Raw genomic sequence first — 19,328 nt, 5'->3', positions numbered from 1 at the left:
TTTTTGTAACATGATTTTTTATCTGTGTTCACTAGCATCCTCTATATACATAGAGGTCGGCCGTAAGTCTCTCTAGCATTTTACAAAAATAAACTAAGAATTCTGAAAACTTCTGCGATAATGACTGACGTCACCAGGAGGACAAAAACTAGTAATTAAAACGTTTTTAACTAAATTATTATGAAATTAAACGTTTATGTTATTTAATAAATTGCATATTTCAGAGGTCTAAATGAACCATTGTTTTCTATCTATAGCATATTCGTAAATATCCCCATTCGGCTTTAGCCATCAATTTATCGAGTTTACCATCCGTTACACGTTATTTGATTCAAAAATAATAGTAACATTTATATTGAAGTGTTAAAACATTGTTAGGGTATTTGTTAGAACGTTTATTGCCCTTTGACATGACATTTACTAATTTAGGAAAATAAATATTTAATTAACTGAATGAAACTTTCTGTTTTTGTAACCTAATTTCGAATATTGAGTGTTTAGAATCGTTAACAGGAAAACCAGATGACTAGGCGTTTGAAAATATGTGAGTTCTAAGGTGTAGTACAAATTGCGCGGGGTTAGTAAAGAGTTCGATTTTAAGCATACTTAGTGCCATTAATTAAAAAAAAAATTATTGTTAGTTCTCGATATTGGTTTCTTCTAATATATTCTCTGAGTCGGCTGTAGCATAGTGATGCATAGGTACAATCGATACCTGAAGTCATACACATATAAAGGGTATTTCGCGAACTTATCAGACAAACTACAATTTCGCAATTCGTTAATATTATAGATTTCGGTACAGTAGACCTCGTTATTCCAATGTCCCCATAAAAAAGAAATCAAAAGAATTTAAATCTGGAGAGCGCGGAGGCCAAGCTACTGAACTACCCCGACCGATCCAGCGTGTCTTTTATATTTAAGTCGAAAAATTTCAAACATCTAAACGAACATGTGGGCGTGTCTCCATCGTGCATAAGCTCTCTAAACGTTCTCGCACTCCCGAATATGAATTTGCCTTATTACTAATAATTTTTCCTACTGAATAAATAGATATGCGTGTCAAATAACTACATTCACAAGAGTATACGTGATAACTGCACATTTTTCGAAGTTATCCAGCTTTTTACGAAGGCAAAATATTGATCGTTAGGAGTAGTGTGCTAATATAGAGCTAATCTAATAATTAATATCCCGAGCCATTTACTATATTTTCCTGCTCCCAGTCAGATTTAATAGCTGTGTTCTAACAATTATTCACTATTTCAGTGTCAAAGATTAAACGATTAATGATTAATTCGCCTTAATAGGTAGATGGATGGGAGAATGGCGTGACTTAGATAAGCTAAAGTTAATGGTTCTGAGGATATAGCAGGGAAAACAACTTCATTTGAGACATTCGGACAATATGTTATTTCCTGAGGCTGTAGTCACTTTTAAGTATTGTCCCAGACTATTCACAACAATATTAAGTATGACAATCAGAATAGCACCATGAGTACCTTTTCACGTCTATGGATTTTCAGGCAGAGTTTACTAGTGAGCTACCTTGAGCTGTACGGACTATATCTGGTATTGCAAAATAAGTTGTTTGCTAGCGTTACGAGGACTTCCTAAATACATGTATACAGTACTTTCGTAAAGTATGAAATAAATTCACTAATATTAAAACTAAGATGTTTTGGAGAAAATGTTCGGACACATTGATTTAGTTTTTAGAAAACAATGCTTTTTTATATTAGTCATATTGATGACGTCATCACTGTCCGAAATATGATGTCATTGACCACTTTTTTATGTGACGTTTACATATCGTTTTTTAATTCAAAATATTAAGAACCACATTATTTTTTATGTATAAAACGTAAAAAAAAATAGTTCCGTCAGAATTTTTTCGAGAAAAATTGCATTGAATTACGCAAACCAATTTTTGTTTTTATTAATATTAACAACAACGGACTAACAAAAAGGCCAAAACAAACAACAAATATTCCTGCCAACGGAATATTTGCTGTTAAGTCGAAATCGCTTTGCATTTCGTGTGCATAATTATCTCTGTAGTGTTTACCACTTAAAATTGTTTAAAAATTTCCAAATCTAATCGAAATATTAATATATTTTTTTATTTATAAATTATTTATTAATTATTAAAATTATTTGTAAATTAATGAACCTACCATTGGTTTAAGTGTAGCTTTAATAAAGCGTTTTTTTGTTTGATTTTTCTTTAATTTCCAGCATTATCTTTGTGCACGCCATTATTTAAAGGAGACAATTTCTAGCATAAACGATTCTTTTGTACTACATTAAAAACTGTCACTAAGTTTTAACGTCATATTGGTTTGCATCTTCTTGTTATTTATGAGTTTTTTTTAATGTATCACTTACACACACTCAAAAACAAATATTTAACATCTCGTGTCTTGAAACCGGAGTATTACCGGATTTATGTTGATACATACTTTTTGTCTTAGAATCACACAAAAAATCAACCCTTGAAGTTTGGCCACGCACTTAAATAACACCCTGTAAGTACAGCTTCAAAAAAGTATGGCATATCCCACTGCGTCTCTGGACAACGCTAAAAATTATGGTCGAGCTGTAATTTCTCATTTAAACGTGAAATGTACAGGGGCCCGAATTCAGGTCAGTGGCACAGTAACAAATTAAGTTTTATGACGACGTAGTAAAACAAATGCGATATGCAACATTAATATGCAGCAATTTATTTTTGTTTTCTTTTATTTTATTTAGAAGTAAGGCATCATACACTAATTTGGGTAAATTGGATATTATTATCAGTTAAAACTAACTGAAAATAACATTCGTTCAGTACTAAAAAAACCCTGGGGACTTGATTTTAAATTAAATTTATTCCATAACTTAGCCTCGCACTGTATAAAAAACTGTATTTACCGCAATGAAACCTAAAAAATTTAACGTCTATTGTTGATGTTTTGCCCTTCGAATGAATAATGGCCAAAAATAACAAGCCATATATGCGTTTTCCTGATGGTTGCTGATCGCAAAATAATATGTGATATCGGATATCGCGTCCAAATTACCGTATATCCGCAATTTTAGTTTCGTTTGTTGTTTGTGTTTTCCATTCCCAATTTCGCTCCAGACTTCTAAACGGCATAAAATATCAGTACACACGATTGCAATTAGGATTACCCTGTTGGCGTATGTAAATAATTGTCACTTTTTCGGTGCTTTATAAAATCTACAGTGTGACCAGAAAGTATCGAATCCGTCTAGTACATCAAGACTGAGGTTAGGTAGTAGACAATGTTGACTAAAGAAGTTTTAATGTTTTTTAAGTACCATAAATTAATATTTAAAGAAAAAGGTTCGTCGTATTGACGTTATAATAAACCCAGAGTGACCTGATAACAAATTTGAGTGTACAGCAAGTCCGAATAAAAAGTATCACGTAATAGCTTTATTATTATTCAATCTCCTGCGAAGTGATTTGCCGCTGCGGCGGGCGAATCGACCACTACCACTACACACTATAGTTTATACATAAGTTAGAATAACATATGTAACGAAAAATTTACATCTTGTACATTCGGTCGTCACTTATCAGTATGTCGGGGCCCTAACTTTGCCTTTTAGAAGATAGCTTCCATAGCAACCACGGAACTCGCAAATGACCTCTCTTTATTTGCAGGTTTCCCTAGATATTATCCTCTTGGTAGAGCTGCCGGGATTTAGACCCATTCGCCCTTTGCCGAGAGGATAATAAGCCTGAAACCGTGGAAATAAAAATCGAGTATTGGTCAAAATCGGGGTTTCCATTGCCGACTTGCATGAAATAACGAATAATCACAGTTGACTCCCAAGCGTAAATTTCAGAAAATACGATAAAATGAACTGCAGCACATAAATTTTCGATTTCTAAATTGGGGCACATCAAAAGAAATTGCCGCCGTGGCCCACGAATGAACGTTGCCACAAAACAACATAGGAAAGTTTCGAATCTTTTGACGTGAGTTTTATTGTTTTAATTGATAGATAAGAAAAACTTTCGTTTTGAGGGACTTTCAAAATCGAAAAAGTCAGTGTTAGAGTTAGTTCGCACGTAGGGGGCGTAAAGAAAGAAAGCTGCCAGAACCGGTTCCGATAACGACAAACGTCAGCTAACAATGTTGACATTGGCCATGTTAGTTTTTCTGACCAAGGAACAGCGCCCGGTTGCCGCATAGAACAAAGAAAAGTATTTTTTAATGTTTTAAAAAGCTCGAAAATTCATGAAAAATTATCCAAAATTTCGTAATAAATGTGACAAAGTTTAAAACTAAAACCTATGACAGGCACCATGTTGCATTTGATGACAGCACAAATGACAGCTACGATGTTTGGCGTTCGCTGCGATGTCTCTAGTAACAAAAGAAAAGTGCCTGGTTGCCATTTACAATAAAACTCAGTGACTGTTTTAAACCGCTTGAAAGTTACCAGAAAACTTTCAAAAAATTATCCAAGATTTTCATAAAATACCGAGGGGCCGGTGGTTGAGCTATTTTGAGCTATTTCGATGCAATTTTAAGATATTTTCAGGTATTTCCGACGTACAACAGCAAAAATGAATAATAAATTTATCAAATGTGTTCAAAAATAGGTGAAAGGTGAGTCCTTCCCGTCTCTTGGGAAATTTTTAGAATTCCCACCTATTTCCGGTGAAGATCCTAGGAAAACATACGACGCAGGTCGGGACTTGTTGATCATGAAATATGACTAGTTTAGAAGTAATATGAAAAATCTTAAAATGCCAAGCACGTCATTACCAAACAGGCTTAACTACTTTGACAGTTATATTAACCGTTTCATAAGCTTCGTCCTGTTAAATTAGCTCTGAAACGGTCTTTCAGCTATGTTCACTATTCCTTACTATTCGTTCAATTTAACAGGCGGAAAATTGAAAACCATTTATATTCCCCACAGTTTTAAAGCGATTTGCGAGAATTCAATCGGCAAGTTCGCAAATAAACAGCTCGAAAGTAATCAACGTCGCATCCTAGGAATAAAAGTAAATTTCTATTGGCACCAGTAGTTTCATAAAATAATATACATTCTTGAAGCTTTAGTATTTTTAGGGTCTTGTTATATTGTTCTTGTTAACAAGAAGATTGTTGCATATTAAAAGTCTATGAAATTTTCGCTAACAAAGCGCAACCGTTAGAGAGATATCGCACGTTTAATTAATTAGACAGCAGTATCGTGGTGTAAGTACCTAAAATGAATCAACAAACAAACACTAACAAACTTAAGAGCGCTCAAGAAGATTCCTTCAGGAGAGGTAGACAAAAGGGGAGCGCTGTTTCATATAGCAGATATTCAGAAAACCTTTTAGAGCTGAATTGAAATTCGAGCTTTGCGTTAAGTCGTGCATGCAAAGTTAGAGATTAAAAGTTGGTGTATTTGCCGGCTCAAGAAACTCGAAAAGTTTGGTTTGGCGTGGTTTATGGAAATAAATCGGAGTTATTTTAGGTGTTATTGGCGATTATAATTATTTTAATTTGTATCCCTTTAAACGTGTCTGAGCGTCTAAATCCGATGTTTATAAACGTATAATAAAAACATTAAAGGAGCACTTGTATTTATCACATGCTGGAACCGAGAAAGCTGAACCAATTTATAGACAGAGTGAATGTACCGACCAAACAATTTTTGTGCATGTTGCGCAAGCGCCGCTACCCCTTCGACCCAACCCAAATATAATTAAGACAAATTTTTAATGCTTGACTTAAATATTTCGTCAGAAGTCCGCGACTTCATCACATATTGTAGTATGCCATATCATCTCCCATAGTTTCATATACAGGGTTATCATTTATTATATTAAATTTGTCTCTTTGAATTCGGGGCCACTTGCGGCACTTTTAAAAAGTCCGGAAAGGTACCTCCATGGGGGCGAAAAAATAAAGTGACTTTACCGGTAACATTAATTCCAGGCCTGCGCGCTCTAACAAGTATTTAGGTTTAAGGAAGATTACGCCCGTGGCCGAAGTTTGAATTACGCCCTTGATCTCTCTTCCGCCCATCGTGTAACCCGGTTTCCGGGCCGCACCACGCACAACGTTCGATGACGCACGCATATTTGTCCAGATGCAAGTAGAGCAATATTGTACCTGGTTTTTGAACACTCGCATAATACCATAACTGGTTAGGTAACATTACCCAGTTATGTGATAATCTAACATGTATTTAGCCTTCTAACATCTGAAAACTGGAAAAAGCCCATTGTTCGCTAAAAAAGGATTCAAAGGTGAGACTCGCTCAAATCCACAGAGAAAGTTAACCTGAACTTGACAATTTTAATCCTGCTTAATCTACCTCGGGCAAAACTCGGAGCAACTGGAGCGTAAATTTGTCTGCACCTTAATCTGGATAATTTGACCCACGATACGAAAATAAACCGAACACATTTACAATAAACTGCAAATACGTAGCCACAGAGCCTTTTAGACCCGTTTCGCACAAATAGTATGTAATCACTTAGATACGAACCTTCCACTTTTCATTCGCGCAATTAAGCTTTATATGATGTGTAAAGTTTTACGGTATGTTACATTTCCAAAAGAAAGAAAATAGACCATGCGAAGAGAAAGGTATGTTATTTTAATTAACCGTAAACAAAAAAGTACACAATTTTTAAAAACACTGAGTGATAAAGCATTAGCCCTGATGGAGGTATAATAGTTATTTACGTAATAAGTGTGCAATGCAAGGGTTTACGTGGCGAATCGGTTGATGTCTGAGCGAGCTGACGAGCGGCTCGATAAATAGACGAGTTGCAGTTTATGCCCGGTTTCATGTTAACTTGGTAATGATTCAACTCTTAAGTTCAAATTAAAATGCCTTAATCATCTGTTTAGAGAAATTGGCCTGTCACTAAATGTTGTCATTGTTTGCTTTATTGTGCTAGAACGATAATGAAGCATTTTATGGCCGCAAAACGGTGTGATAAAGAGGCTTTTACTCTTTATAACCAAATCGGGAATAAAATTATTTGGGAAGGAGTTCAGTAGCTTCATTCACCGTTACTGATAACTCGATATTCTGCTTTAACCCATCTGCGAATTCCTTCATGACGTAATATTTGAGAGTGCAATCTGAAAAACAGATCTGCCACGTGTGTTACAAATTGCAGGTAGGTGCAACGCAGACCTCTCGGACCCTTTTCATGCAAATGATTCGCATTCACTTAGCTGCCTATCTGACTTTTGTATGATTTAACTTTAAATGGAAACTGTCTATGTTATTGTCCGTAAGAAAGAAAAATGGAACTTTTGTATATCCCACAGTTCTGCATGAATATAATATGGAAATTTTAATCATAGGCTAGGTATGTAGGAAGCGTCAATAGTCCATGCTGTTTTTGGCATTAGAGTTAGCGTATGAAGACAGCTAGTGATGTTGTCAACACTGCTGGTACATTAATGACCAGCATTTGAGCAATGTATTCATGTGAATTCCTTCCTTAAAAATTACCATTCCTGCGACCAAAAAGTGGTGAATGGTAAGAGAAACCTTAGAGTCTAATTGTTAGAAGAAAATGGAACTGTAAGGTGGGGTTTGTCTAGACTAGATTTTAATTGATCAAAATGGCACAAACAGAAGAAACCTCTCAGTGCTGCATTAATTAACACTTTTAATTGGATCCGGTCCGTCGGTTAATTTGTTCTGATAATGAGGGAATTACTTTAGCTATCTATAGCTGTGCAAATTAAATTTAAAGGGAGCTTAATCAGAAAATAGATTATTTTTTGTAAACTTGGGCGCAGAACAGGCTAAACTGCACTAATAAAATGGTTTATTCTATTACGAGAAGAAAACAGAACATTGGCGCACGAGTGACGAGTTCGTTTGAAACGTGAGTTTGTCCCATAGTTCTCCAACGGTTCAATTTTCTAACCCCACAATATTAAAGCAAGACACTTTATGGTAATTTAAGGTCCTTGTAGCTGCGATGGTATCTGGTTAAGTAAGTATATGACTAAAATATAAACTAATATTCTGTAACAAGTTATGGAATTAATTCATTCTGTTATTCATTATAGGTTCGAGAGGGGTATAACTCATTCCGTAACATTAAAAAAAAATAAACAGCATAAATTTTTGTTTGTGAAAATATTTTCATTTTTTATATTACAGTTCAGTATCGTTGGTGCCTGTAACTTATGAGATAGAAATAAAAGCAAAATACAAAAGTACAAAATAACGTTGGTGGAAATTTCTTCGTTTCCATAGATACCATATTGTTTATTTCATTTTATATCAAACCATCATCAAATTTTCAAATTAATTCCAGTATGAATTAAACTCGAGTAACGAAAATAACGGTCTGTGCAAAAAATACGTGTCCAGTGACCTTTTCATTAAAAGTGGAAAAGTCATATTTGCAAACAAACAAATTTCAAGCCCACAAGTTATTTGCTTACTTTAAGTGTGGACAGAATTTATTTGGTGAAATATTCTGGTCGAATCTATTTCCATCCCCAATGAGGTTAAAGCAAATTAAAAAAAAAACCTATTGAACGACTTCTCAGTGAGAAAATTGATGCGAAATAACACGTGAGAATTTTTTTTTTCTATGTCATATTTTATATTTTTTTTTATCTTACATATGTTTATCACAGTATAAACATTTTGTTTGCGAAAATTGGATTCTGCACGTTTCTCCCACATTGCCCTCTTTGCTATGGGTGCAGAACAAACTTTCAGGACCATTATTTGCAAAATTTAACTTTTCTATTGAAGTACGTCCGTATTTGGATCGTGAGTTCCGACAACATTAGATCGGCAGAGGACGTCCAGTTCTGTGGCCTCCTAAGTCACCCGATCTAACATTTTTAGATTTCTTTCTGAGGGAACATGTAAAGTTTACGATTTATGAAATCTCATTGGAATCAGAGCAAGACCTGATTGCCCGAAATACTGCGGCATTTGAACCCATTCAAAACGGTTATCAACTTTTTTCCCAAGTCCGCAGAAAAGATACACGTCGTTTAAACGGGTGACATTTCCTGACATGGGTTCTTATACTGAAATATCTTCTATTCCTGCCCTGAACAATCCCTATGAGTTTGATCCTATAGTTCTAAATTACCTTCTATACATCAGCCACTTACCGATTCCAATATTTAAGCCACATCTGTTACCTATAGTAGCGGGATTTTATAATATAATTTAAAATTACAATTGTCTGACCCGCTTCTTCTGATGCTGGTGCCGCAACATCCGAGCTGAAAATAATAATCTTGACAAGCTAGTAATGGGGTAATTCCATGAGACATGGGGATATCGATCATTAATAATTCGAAATTAAACGTTTCGATATAGATTATGTTGATATGATGGTTTTATGGTTGACAGCTGAATGAAGGAGTATGTCGTTGAAAATTGAAGAAGTGTGTTGAAAACTTAAGAAAATGTATACGACGCATTTAGTAAATGATGTATGATAGTTAAAAAATTGGTGATGAAATGGATTAAGGACTTTTTCAGTATATTTTTGTCATATTTATTCACCTCTGAATTCTGAACGATGCGTCTCAGCTTGCCGTGTCTCACCATCTCGTTTCTGAGTAATACCTACATGCGGAAACTCTACACATGTTGCATTCATTAACGCAAATTATTCAACTTTTCTTGGTAAATTTATATCTTCACTGTAATTAATTTTAAAAGAAATTTTAAAACATCTTCACACTCGATTAACTGACCTAGATGCATAAACATTAGACAATTGTAATATGGTCATTTAGGATGTAAATACGTTTTAAAGATGTGAACTTAACAATGTTAAATTTTATTGTAGTAAAAAAGCAAATTGATTTGCATAATTGTACAAGGGGGGGGGGGGGGGATAAATGTACAGGAAAGTTTCTTTCCCAGCTAAATAGGAAAAACGAGATCACGTGTTATGAGCTCGATTCTTGAGGAATAGTAAAGCCCCCCAAAAACCGCATTATGATATATGTATATCTCACTCTTTTGCAACTATAGGGTGTTTTTCGAAAAATGTACTTTTTTAGAAGTCATTGTGAAAAGGTTCTTATTTAAAATTTTGGTTTTCTATTAAAACACCTTTAAACCACTTTTTACATAGCACACCCTGTATATTATTGATTTATCGGACTGCCTTTCCTTAACTGAGTCCAATGATATGTAGGCTTTTTCTTAAGTTGTCTAGGGTGTTTATTTACAATTCGGATAGGTAACAATTAAAGGCTTAAATGGTAACTTAATTAGATGAAAGAAAACACTCGCGTTACTTAGTTTTCTGTTCACCCGGCACCGTTCCCTACCAGAGAGAGGTCCTCCTTGTCCCAATCTTAAGTGCCCCCCCCCCCCCCTTGGGGGTAATGAAACAGTGTTGTCCCCGAAGTAGAAGCTGGCGACCATTACCACATCTGGCTGCTGCGAGCCAGCACTACGAACCATTCTTTGTTCGAGCCCTTATTCCTTGGTTCAAACAAAGAGATGTTCGCCTTTTGGGTTTTTTCCGTGACCCAAATTCTAGGATGTTGCTGGGAGAACCCAGCAACACGCGAGAATCACTCCGACCGCAGGTACGGTACGCATGGGCGTAACATCAGGGTACGTCACCTTTTATTCCCCCCCGTTCTTCCTATTCTACTCTAACTAATACTATCTATTCTAACACATAGATTTTCCCTGCGTGTATCTCGACTTGATCAGACAGTATTGATTGTTTGGAAAATTAAGCGTTCTGACTAGCGGATCCTACAGATATAAGTTTGATCTATTTATTTATGGGGACCCCTGAAAAAAATGCATAAAGAAATGATTTTTACCATAAAAAGCGACGTATTAACAGGGACATTTTATCTGTTAATAACCACTGGTAACCAAAAATATACAGAGCGTCATAAATCAAGTTCAGGTCGGTTAGAATTTCAGTTAGTTTGGAATCGAAATAGAACCGCTTAGACTCTCTGTGGCAGGTTTGCAAGAAGTGCATTCCAAAAGGCAGAAATTCACACTTTTGAATAAACACTAATTACTAAACAAGTCAGAAATGTGTCCCCTCTGCAGATTAATTAAACAGTCGTCTCTTTATTAAGAATAACAATACAATTTTAGGTTGCATCCTTAACTGTGTTTTCTGTTTTTAACACGCAACGGCTGTGAAGGCTCTTCAGCACACTCCTGATACAATACTTTTTATTTTGAATGCAAAAATATTACAATTGAGGGACGCATTTAGGTGTCAAGAAGTGACCCGAATTTGTCAAAGTGCTGGAAATGAAATGCCCATCATATTGTTTCCCTAATAGCCATGCGGCTATCATAAAAACTGTTTTATGTACGCTGTAGCGAGTGTGAAACTTAATGCATATGTAATAAAATGTACTATTATAGCACGCAAAATATGTCTAAAAATTTTATTAGGTGTTTCAGAGCTAAAGAGGGGCCTACAGATAACCATTATGATTTCATGATTTTGACTGTACTGTTACCGCGTAATAATGAATATTTTCAGGGAATGGCTGCAACAAATTAATTGGTAAATTATGGCTAAGTATCTAGGAAAACGGAAAAATGAAACACTTACACACATATATATGTATATATGAAATATATATGTATTATAAAAATAAAAAATAAACTTAAATTCTACAATGACTGTAGAACTAAAACTGGAAGTATTAGTGAACCAAATGCCATTGGAAGGTATGGGTTTCGAAAAATAACGAACATACACCTATTTCAGGTACCTAATGATTCTGAAATCGTCCAGGAAATTCTGTTGCTTTTTTTAGACCCTAAAGTACGACTTTTTTTGTCACGAGGAATATCCTCACGCTTGATGTTCTACAGCTAAGTAGTAAGGGACTTACCGAAGTGTCCACCCACTAAAACCCTCCAGATGAAAGAACTTTATCCGGCTCCGAAACTATCTCTGACGGATCGTCAGGGTCAAAGAAAACTGCGAGTAGCTACTATCTATTCCACTCGACTTCTGCTAGTTGATTCCGCGCTCTTCCCTATTTATTGTGTTTTTGACCTGTTTCTTTTGGGTCATTTCGGTCCTATTGTACGGCTTTTTGGTCTTCGTGTAATCAAAGGGGTCGTCTTGGTAGCTTTGTGCCACCCTATGTGCCATTTTGTGCCCTTCTAAGTTCCGGGGCAACGCCACTCTTCCTCCTTCCAATAGCTTTGTCTATGTACTTCTATCTATGTACCCGGTCTTCTATTGATCCTGTGTGTTTGAAACGTTTGCTTCTTTCTTTGGCAAAGGAAATTATTTCTGTATGTTCTCTTGAGATTCTTCCCTTTGCATTGTTGCATCCCTATGTCTACGACTAACTTTGGGTGTTTGGTTCCTTTGTTTTACCCATCGCACTTCTGCCCTTTTGCCTTCCGTGTCTGCCACCTCCCCCCTCCCTCCTCCGAAATTAGTTATCCGGGCTGGGGAAAGGTGGCATCTAGAGGTCATCACGTGGAGATATACTTAGGTATTTGACCCCTTCCCCCAAAGTTAGACCAAACGTTATTACTTAGAAGTGAAGGTAGGGTCTAAAATAAGTGTTTTTTTTTTCTTTATTATACAAGATGTGAATAAAAAAATTAAAAAACACATATATTTTTTTCTCAAATTTAATCAAGAACGTGAAGACCCTACCAAAGGAAATATTCCAATTTAAATTACAGAAGCATATCCGCTTTGCTTTCGCGTAATTCGATATAGCGAAGTAGTCCTATAATGAAAAACAATTGTTTATTTAAACAAATTATAATAGAAACACATTTATCCTTCTCAGTGTTGGCTCTTATCTTAAATACAAGTACGGTTGGCCCGCATTATTTTATCACTTGAGGAGAAATTACCGTGTGTTACACATGGTGGCACAACTTGGGTAAGCGTTCAATATAACTAAAATCATCTCCTTGATTAAACCCAAACGTTTCACATTTAACAGGAACGTGTTAAAATTTAGCATAAATCTAACTTGTTTTGTTTAATTTGATTCGTTTTATGAACCTGTAAAATACTATTTTATTATTCCGCCCACGTAGACAAACAAAGTATAATTTTAAATCTATCTTTGTCGGCCTAATAAAAACTTCATTTAGAATCGTCGAGCGCTAATTACTTCAATAACTTTATCCATTGAAGGATTGAATTATGTTTGCTAATTATCTTTCTGTGTTTGTTTTAGATTGTAAAATTGGACCATACGGCACCGGAAGTCATAAATGCAACTAATAGAAATGACAGTAGTGGAAAGTTTAAGTGAATCGGTTTTTTTCTTTAAAACTTCGGATGTCCAAACAGGATCGAGTGATTGATTAATGGTGATAATTAGTGCATATGTCTGAATTAACTCTATAGGAATTGCAATCGATTCTCACCCGAGAGTGAAAGGCAATCTTACAAGATGTCAACAGAAGAAGAGGATCCTCAAAAAGCCCTACTCGAGAGAAGACGGATGGAGTGTTATCAGAATGCTACGGACAATTCTGCTGTGGACGAGGGTAAGTCAATTTTAGTTGTTCCAAAAAAAAATACCTTTCCGTATAATGGCAGAATTTGTACCGTTTCAATATTCACCTGAAAATATCAGTGAATAAAGTACAGGTTATTCCATATTCGACTCTAAAGATGGGGATCTCGAAAATCGTAAGAGATAGACAGTGGGTTAAATGGAGGCAAAGTTGTGTTCCTATTAAATGAGTACGTTGCATTTTTAATTTTTAAACGGCTTCGATTGCTTCGGAAGATATCTGGAAAAAACCGATAGTTGCTATTTTCTTTTCATTTTGTTTCTGCCTTAAACTACATAGAAACATGATAATGGAGAACGCTTTCTTTAGGAGCTTTTTACCACGCTCCGACGTGAATATATTTTTTTCAAATTGGTTTTTTGTTTATATATTTGTGCGCGGTTTGGGTTTTTGAATGTGATCATTTTTTTTTTAATACCGATGATTGTTGATTAACCTTAAACAAGCGCGAAACTGTTAAAACTTAAATATTTAGTATTAGTTTTTTCTGTAACTAGTGCGCGGAAATCTATTATATAAAGAAGCTGTTTTTCTTACTCCTTCGATAATATCCGCTTCTCAATTAGCATCTCGATGGGGTCCATAACGATTTCTTGTTTCATTTAAAGCACTATAAGTTAACAGGTTTTGGTCAAGTGATTTCAACTGGCTTTTGCGTGGTCGCAAATGTTCTGAGTAGTGTTCGAAATATTGCTGAACGGCAATGCTACTGCAGTGATTCGCATTAATATTCGCACACTGTGGTATTTTTGGAAGAATTAGGTTTTTTGCTAACTTATTCTTAACTAACATTATTTATTGCGTAATCTTTGGTTACAACAATGTTTCTAGTATATACAGGGCGAGTCGGGAGGATCGTGCCAAACTTCAGGAGAGTGTTGTACATGAAAAATAAATGTAAAAAAACTCAAATGTTGTTATCCGATTTTCGTTTGTTTACAAGTTATAGCGTAAATAAATTTTTTTAACTAGAATTCTATTTGCCATAAACGTACCTTTGGTATTAGTGTATATTAGGTCGAGGTGGCCCTATTAGTTGGCCTCCAAGGTCTCCAGACCTCACACCACTAGACTATTGTTTGTGGGGTTGGTTTAAAACTGAAGTGTACAGAGTAAAAGTGGACACTCAAGATGCACTAGTTCAACGCATTAGAAATGCTGCAGCTCCTATTAAAGAAAGACATGAAACAATCAGGAGCGCATCGAATGCTCTTCATAGACGAAGCCGAAAATGTTTAGAAGTTAATGGCAATATTTTTGAACATTTACTATGATATTCGAACGTTAATTTATGGAATTTCTTATGAAATTTAAAAATTTTTAAAATTTTATGTTTTAATTTTATTTACGCTATAACTTGTAAACAAACGAAAATCGGATAACAACATTTCAGTTTTTTTTACATTTATTTTTCATGTACAACACGCTCCTGAAGTTTGGCACGATCCTCCCGACTCACCCTGTATAAATATATTTTTGATCTTTTAAATTTAATTATATACAAAGATACTATCGAACAAAATAAATAAGGAATAATTTTACTATCGCAAAAATATTCGGACACGGAATGCGGTGCGATGCAGTGCAGGTAAAAAATAATAAAAAAACATTGAATACAGACTTTTTTATGATCGCAAAGGATTAGAGATGCGTCAGACTCAATTTTCTTGTTAGTTGTGTGCAAGGGGGTTTGAAGGCAAACTTATTGCTTACTAAAATTCACATTATGAAGCGAAAAGGCAAACATATGTATGTAGCATCGGGGTTTTGATACTACTTTAGATATAAGATGTTGTTTATATCTTTTGAATGAAATCACAGGTCAGAGAGAAGGTATACAAGTTTACGTTTATTAATACGGAATATACAGAGAGTGTTAGAGTGACTTATGAATTTGATGAGCGCGGACACGACGACTGCGTTACACTGACCGACCGTATCCCAAAAAACAAGGGCGAGAAAAGTGAGCCCTCCTTTTTTTTTTTTTTTGAGGACGCGACCCCGGGGATAAAAAATCTTGGCGGAAGACGATACTGGTGCCCGTGCATCCAGCCTGTGTGGGGTTTCACCCACTAAAAAACCCCGTAAATTAAAAGAAAAATTGAGTAAATTCAATTTATTCTTAATCGCGCTTTTTGGGTCGCTTTTGTATTGGGTCGTTAATTATCAGAGTCAAACGGAATCCGCTCTTTGCTCTGTAATCCTAAATAGTGAGCCCTCCGTGCCTTGTCCATTCTTAAGTACCAACACCCATGGTGATAAACCATGGGCGTACCTTGGCTAGGGTGCCATTTGCACCATTTGCCGCATCAAACCGTGGCGTCTTAACCGGGAATTGGATCTGCAGCTGTGGGACTGACAAGAAGGTCTATTGCGGGCAATTCCAGCGCCGACATAGTTCACTGTAGGCAGCTCCAATGCCGACCAGGTTTATTGCGGGGATTTCCAACATCGACAAGGCATGGCGTGGGAAATTCACATGTTCTAGGCAATGCCTACCAGTGCCGTGCCTCAGGGGGTATATCTATCTTAAAAGTAATGCTTACTGTCTAACCCTTATCGAACTTAAACTTAACGCATATTTACAAAATGAATAGGTACGAAACTAAAGCGGAGGGTTAGTTACGTAACCCTACATGTATTTCTTTCGACATACGACAATTGATTATTTTTCATCACGCTAAAGGCAGATCGCATCGAAAAATCGGTTATTTGTTAAGTATAAGTCAAAGTACAGTTGGTGATATAATTAGAAGATTTGTTCAAGAAGATCGGATTGAATCAATTCCGCAAAAAGGCGCTCGAAACTTATTGATGAGCGTGAGAAACATAAAATTATTAAACAAATTAAAATAAAACCTGGACTGAGTGCTCCTAAATTAACAGCTGATTTACTAGAATACAGTGGCAAAAAAGTACATCCTGACACAGTTCGGCGATTATTAAAAGAAGACGGGTACAGCGGAAGAGTAGCCCGAAAAAAGCCCCATACGTATCGGAAGTCAATCGCAAGAGACGTCTCGCCCTTCCTCATGAATTCGTTGTGAAAGGGAAAACATACTGGGAAAGCGTTATATTTGCTGATGAAAAAAATTCAATATTTTTGGATCCGATGATCGTAAAATGGTATGGCACAAAAAGAATGAAGAGCTAAAAATGAATAATCTCCGGCCTACTGTGAAATACGGCGGAGGGAGCATAATGGTTTGGGGCTGCATCTCAGCTGCAGGAGTAGGCGAATTACTATTTATTTAAGGAAATTTAAATAAAGTTATGTACTTGGATCTTTTAAAACGAAATTTACTAAAAAACGCTGAAAAATTAGGTATATGCGACAATTTTAAATTTTACCAGGATAATGATCCAGAACATAAGTCGCGTTTAGTCCAAGAGTATATATATATAAAAATTTTCATTTCCAAAAGGAAAAGGGCTATCGACCGTTGTTGGTCTTTCTGCCCATGATATAAATTACTAAACTTAGTGTTTCATACTGTCCAAGAGAAAATAGAAGAAAGAACAGAAATATTTTGAATCAGTTGCACTACTTACATTTACAGGCTGTAGTGCTCTATCAGGGTTGTATTGGGAAATTGGAGATTTAACTGTCTTGTTTGTCTTGTCAGACACAGTGGGGTTACTACTGCCCAATTGTCAGGATTATCCTTCCATTTCGTTTGCATGTCCAGAATTATGTCCGTTATTCTTGTCATGTTGGTGCTTTGGTATAATAGTTGATGGGATGGGTTATGTAGGGGGTTGTCGGGGTGATGTATCTTAGTAATTAGTCTGAGTGCGAGTCCAAGAGTATTTATTATATAATTGCTCTAAAGTATTAAATCCTCCTTCACAATCACCTGATCTTAACCCCACAGAAAATCTCTGGGAATTTTTAGACCGTAAAGTCCATAATAAGCTAGTCAACTCCAAAAACGAGTTAAAACAACGATTAGTTGGATAATGGCAACGCATACCTGAAGATTACATTAAAAAAATAATTGAAAACATGCCGAAACGGCTACAAGTTATACGACATAAAGGCAATCCTACGAAGTATTAATTTGTTTATATGTTTATTTGTTTATATAAATATTGTTTACAAATATGATGTTCCTGGTATGTGTCCGAATATTTTTGCGATAGTAAAATTATGCCTTGTTTTCTTTGTTCGATAGTATCTTTGTATATAATTAAATTTAAAAGATCAAAAATGTATTTATATATACTAGAAACATTGCTGTAACCAAAGATTACGCAATAAATAACGTTAGTTAAGAATAAATTAGTAAAAAACCTAATACTTCCAAAAATACTATAGTGTTCGAATATTAATGTGGCTCACCGTATTTCTATTTGAAGAATGATAGATGTTGAGTGTATCGCGTTTTTCTTCGTTAGAAAATTTCATTTTCCGGTAAGGAGTATTAACATATTCACTTCTAGTGCATGACTTTTCATAAATGAAAGATTTTTCAAAATAGGTAAATAGACCGCGTCTGCAACGCCAATCGCAACGCGTATTTGACTGTCATGTGATCAATATCTGACATTTATAAAACTGTTCTTTCTGACATAGGGATTTTCAATTTCTACCATGGAAGTGGAGTGAGTAGGGAGTGCTGATGCAGAATGTGACAATATGGAGGCATTGCTTCTTGTGACTACAAAGATTTTTTTATGTAGACGTTGCAAATCAGCAAGTGTGACATTTGGTGTTTTTCACTTAACATAGACTAGCCGGATTCGTAAAAAAAGGATCCGTCCCCTATTTGAAAAAAAAAAGATGCTATTTTCATGTTGCAGCGAGAGAAAAGGAGCCTTAAGAAAACATTCTTCACTTTCATATTATATTTTCACGTATTTTAATCCGAAAACAAATTTTAAAAAAGAGCAATTATCGTTTTTTTCGGATATCTCCGGAAGTAATCGGAACGTTTAAAAATTAAAAAGGCAAAATACTCCTCTCAGAAAGATATAACTTTACCTTCATTTAACCGACTCTGTATCTCTTAATGTTTCCGAGATCCCCAGGTTGAGAATCGAATATGTTTGGCCATTTTTAAAATAGCACGTGGTGCGCAACAGAAACGACTTTTGGCAACGCTCATAGATAATTGAGATGCCTCACACTCACTCACCATTAGAAGAGATTGATCTCATCGGTATATTAACTAAGGGGCATGTGCTCGAATGTAAAATTTGATAATATCTTTTATATTATACGAGAGCAATTTAGCGAAAATCCATGGCCTCCTGATGATAGAATAAACATTAAATCTAATTTAGTAATCAAAACTGTTTACGTCGAGCTTTAAGGATTTTGTAAATGTAGACAATGGAAGGTCTGCATTGTTCCATATAAATTTCTTTGTTTCTCAGAACAATGCGAAAACGTTTGGAAAAAGTTAATCGAATTACAATTATTAAACATCCGTTTGTTCGTACCGCAAATATTTACTTGCCTGACGAAAGTCACAATTATTTTAACTCTACGTAATGGAGGGTCTTTAAGCCGCTAAAATAGTTGTCACATTACCCACAAACACGAAAAATCCATTAGCATTAGCGTATATTTTACCGAGTTTCCTTACAATGGGCGCACTGGGCCTTAAATGATGCAATACGTTACCGTTAAATTTTAAAGTCTGTTCCAAAATAGACAAATGAATAAATTTTAATTCCCCCACCCATTCATTATCTTGCTACATACAATTTTCTGGTCGTAACTCTTTTATGCCGCAGTTATTTAAAATCCTCGATAACGTTAAGGAAGTATCTAAGGTATC

General features: G+C 35.5%; 1 protein-coding gene and 1 long non-coding RNA gene across 11 annotated transcripts in view; one reads left to right on the top strand and one right to left on the bottom strand.

The window, feature by feature from the left end:
• The window catches only part of LOC136344180 (calcitonin gene-related peptide type 1 receptor-like), a 107,554-nt gene that overhangs the window by 21,948 nt on the left and 66,278 nt on the right, over nt 1-19,328 (top strand). For 9 of the 10 annotated variants that reach the window (XR_010732921.1, XM_066291387.1, XM_066291392.1 and 6 more), the window contains one exon: nt 13,197-13,512. Coding sequence is in view for 9 of the 10 variants with exons in the window: in XM_066291387.1 (XP_066147484.1) it covers nt 13,416-13,512 (97 nt within the window). In the remaining variant the exon portion in view is untranslated. Of the gene's footprint in view, nt 1-12,666; nt 12,894-13,196; nt 13,513-19,328 lie in introns of those variants that run through there. The other variant, XM_066291388.1, reaches the window with a different exon arrangement.
• On the bottom strand, nt 8,651-18,977 carry LOC136344182 (uncharacterized). The gene is made up of 4 exons (XR_010732922.1): nt 18,681-18,977; nt 13,390-13,588; nt 9,138-9,251; nt 8,651-9,084 (listed from the first exon to the last, which is right to left on the bottom strand). It is a non-coding gene; the product is annotated as an uncharacterized lncRNA (long non-coding RNA).

This window comes from Euwallacea fornicatus, chromosome 16 (assembly GCF_040115645.1).
Source record: "Euwallacea fornicatus isolate EFF26 chromosome 16, ASM4011564v1, whole genome shotgun sequence".
In the NCBI taxonomy this organism is placed as follows: domain Eukaryota; kingdom Metazoa; phylum Arthropoda; class Insecta; order Coleoptera; family Curculionidae; genus Euwallacea; species Euwallacea fornicatus.
This window is presented reverse-complemented; position numbering and strand designations above follow the sequence as displayed.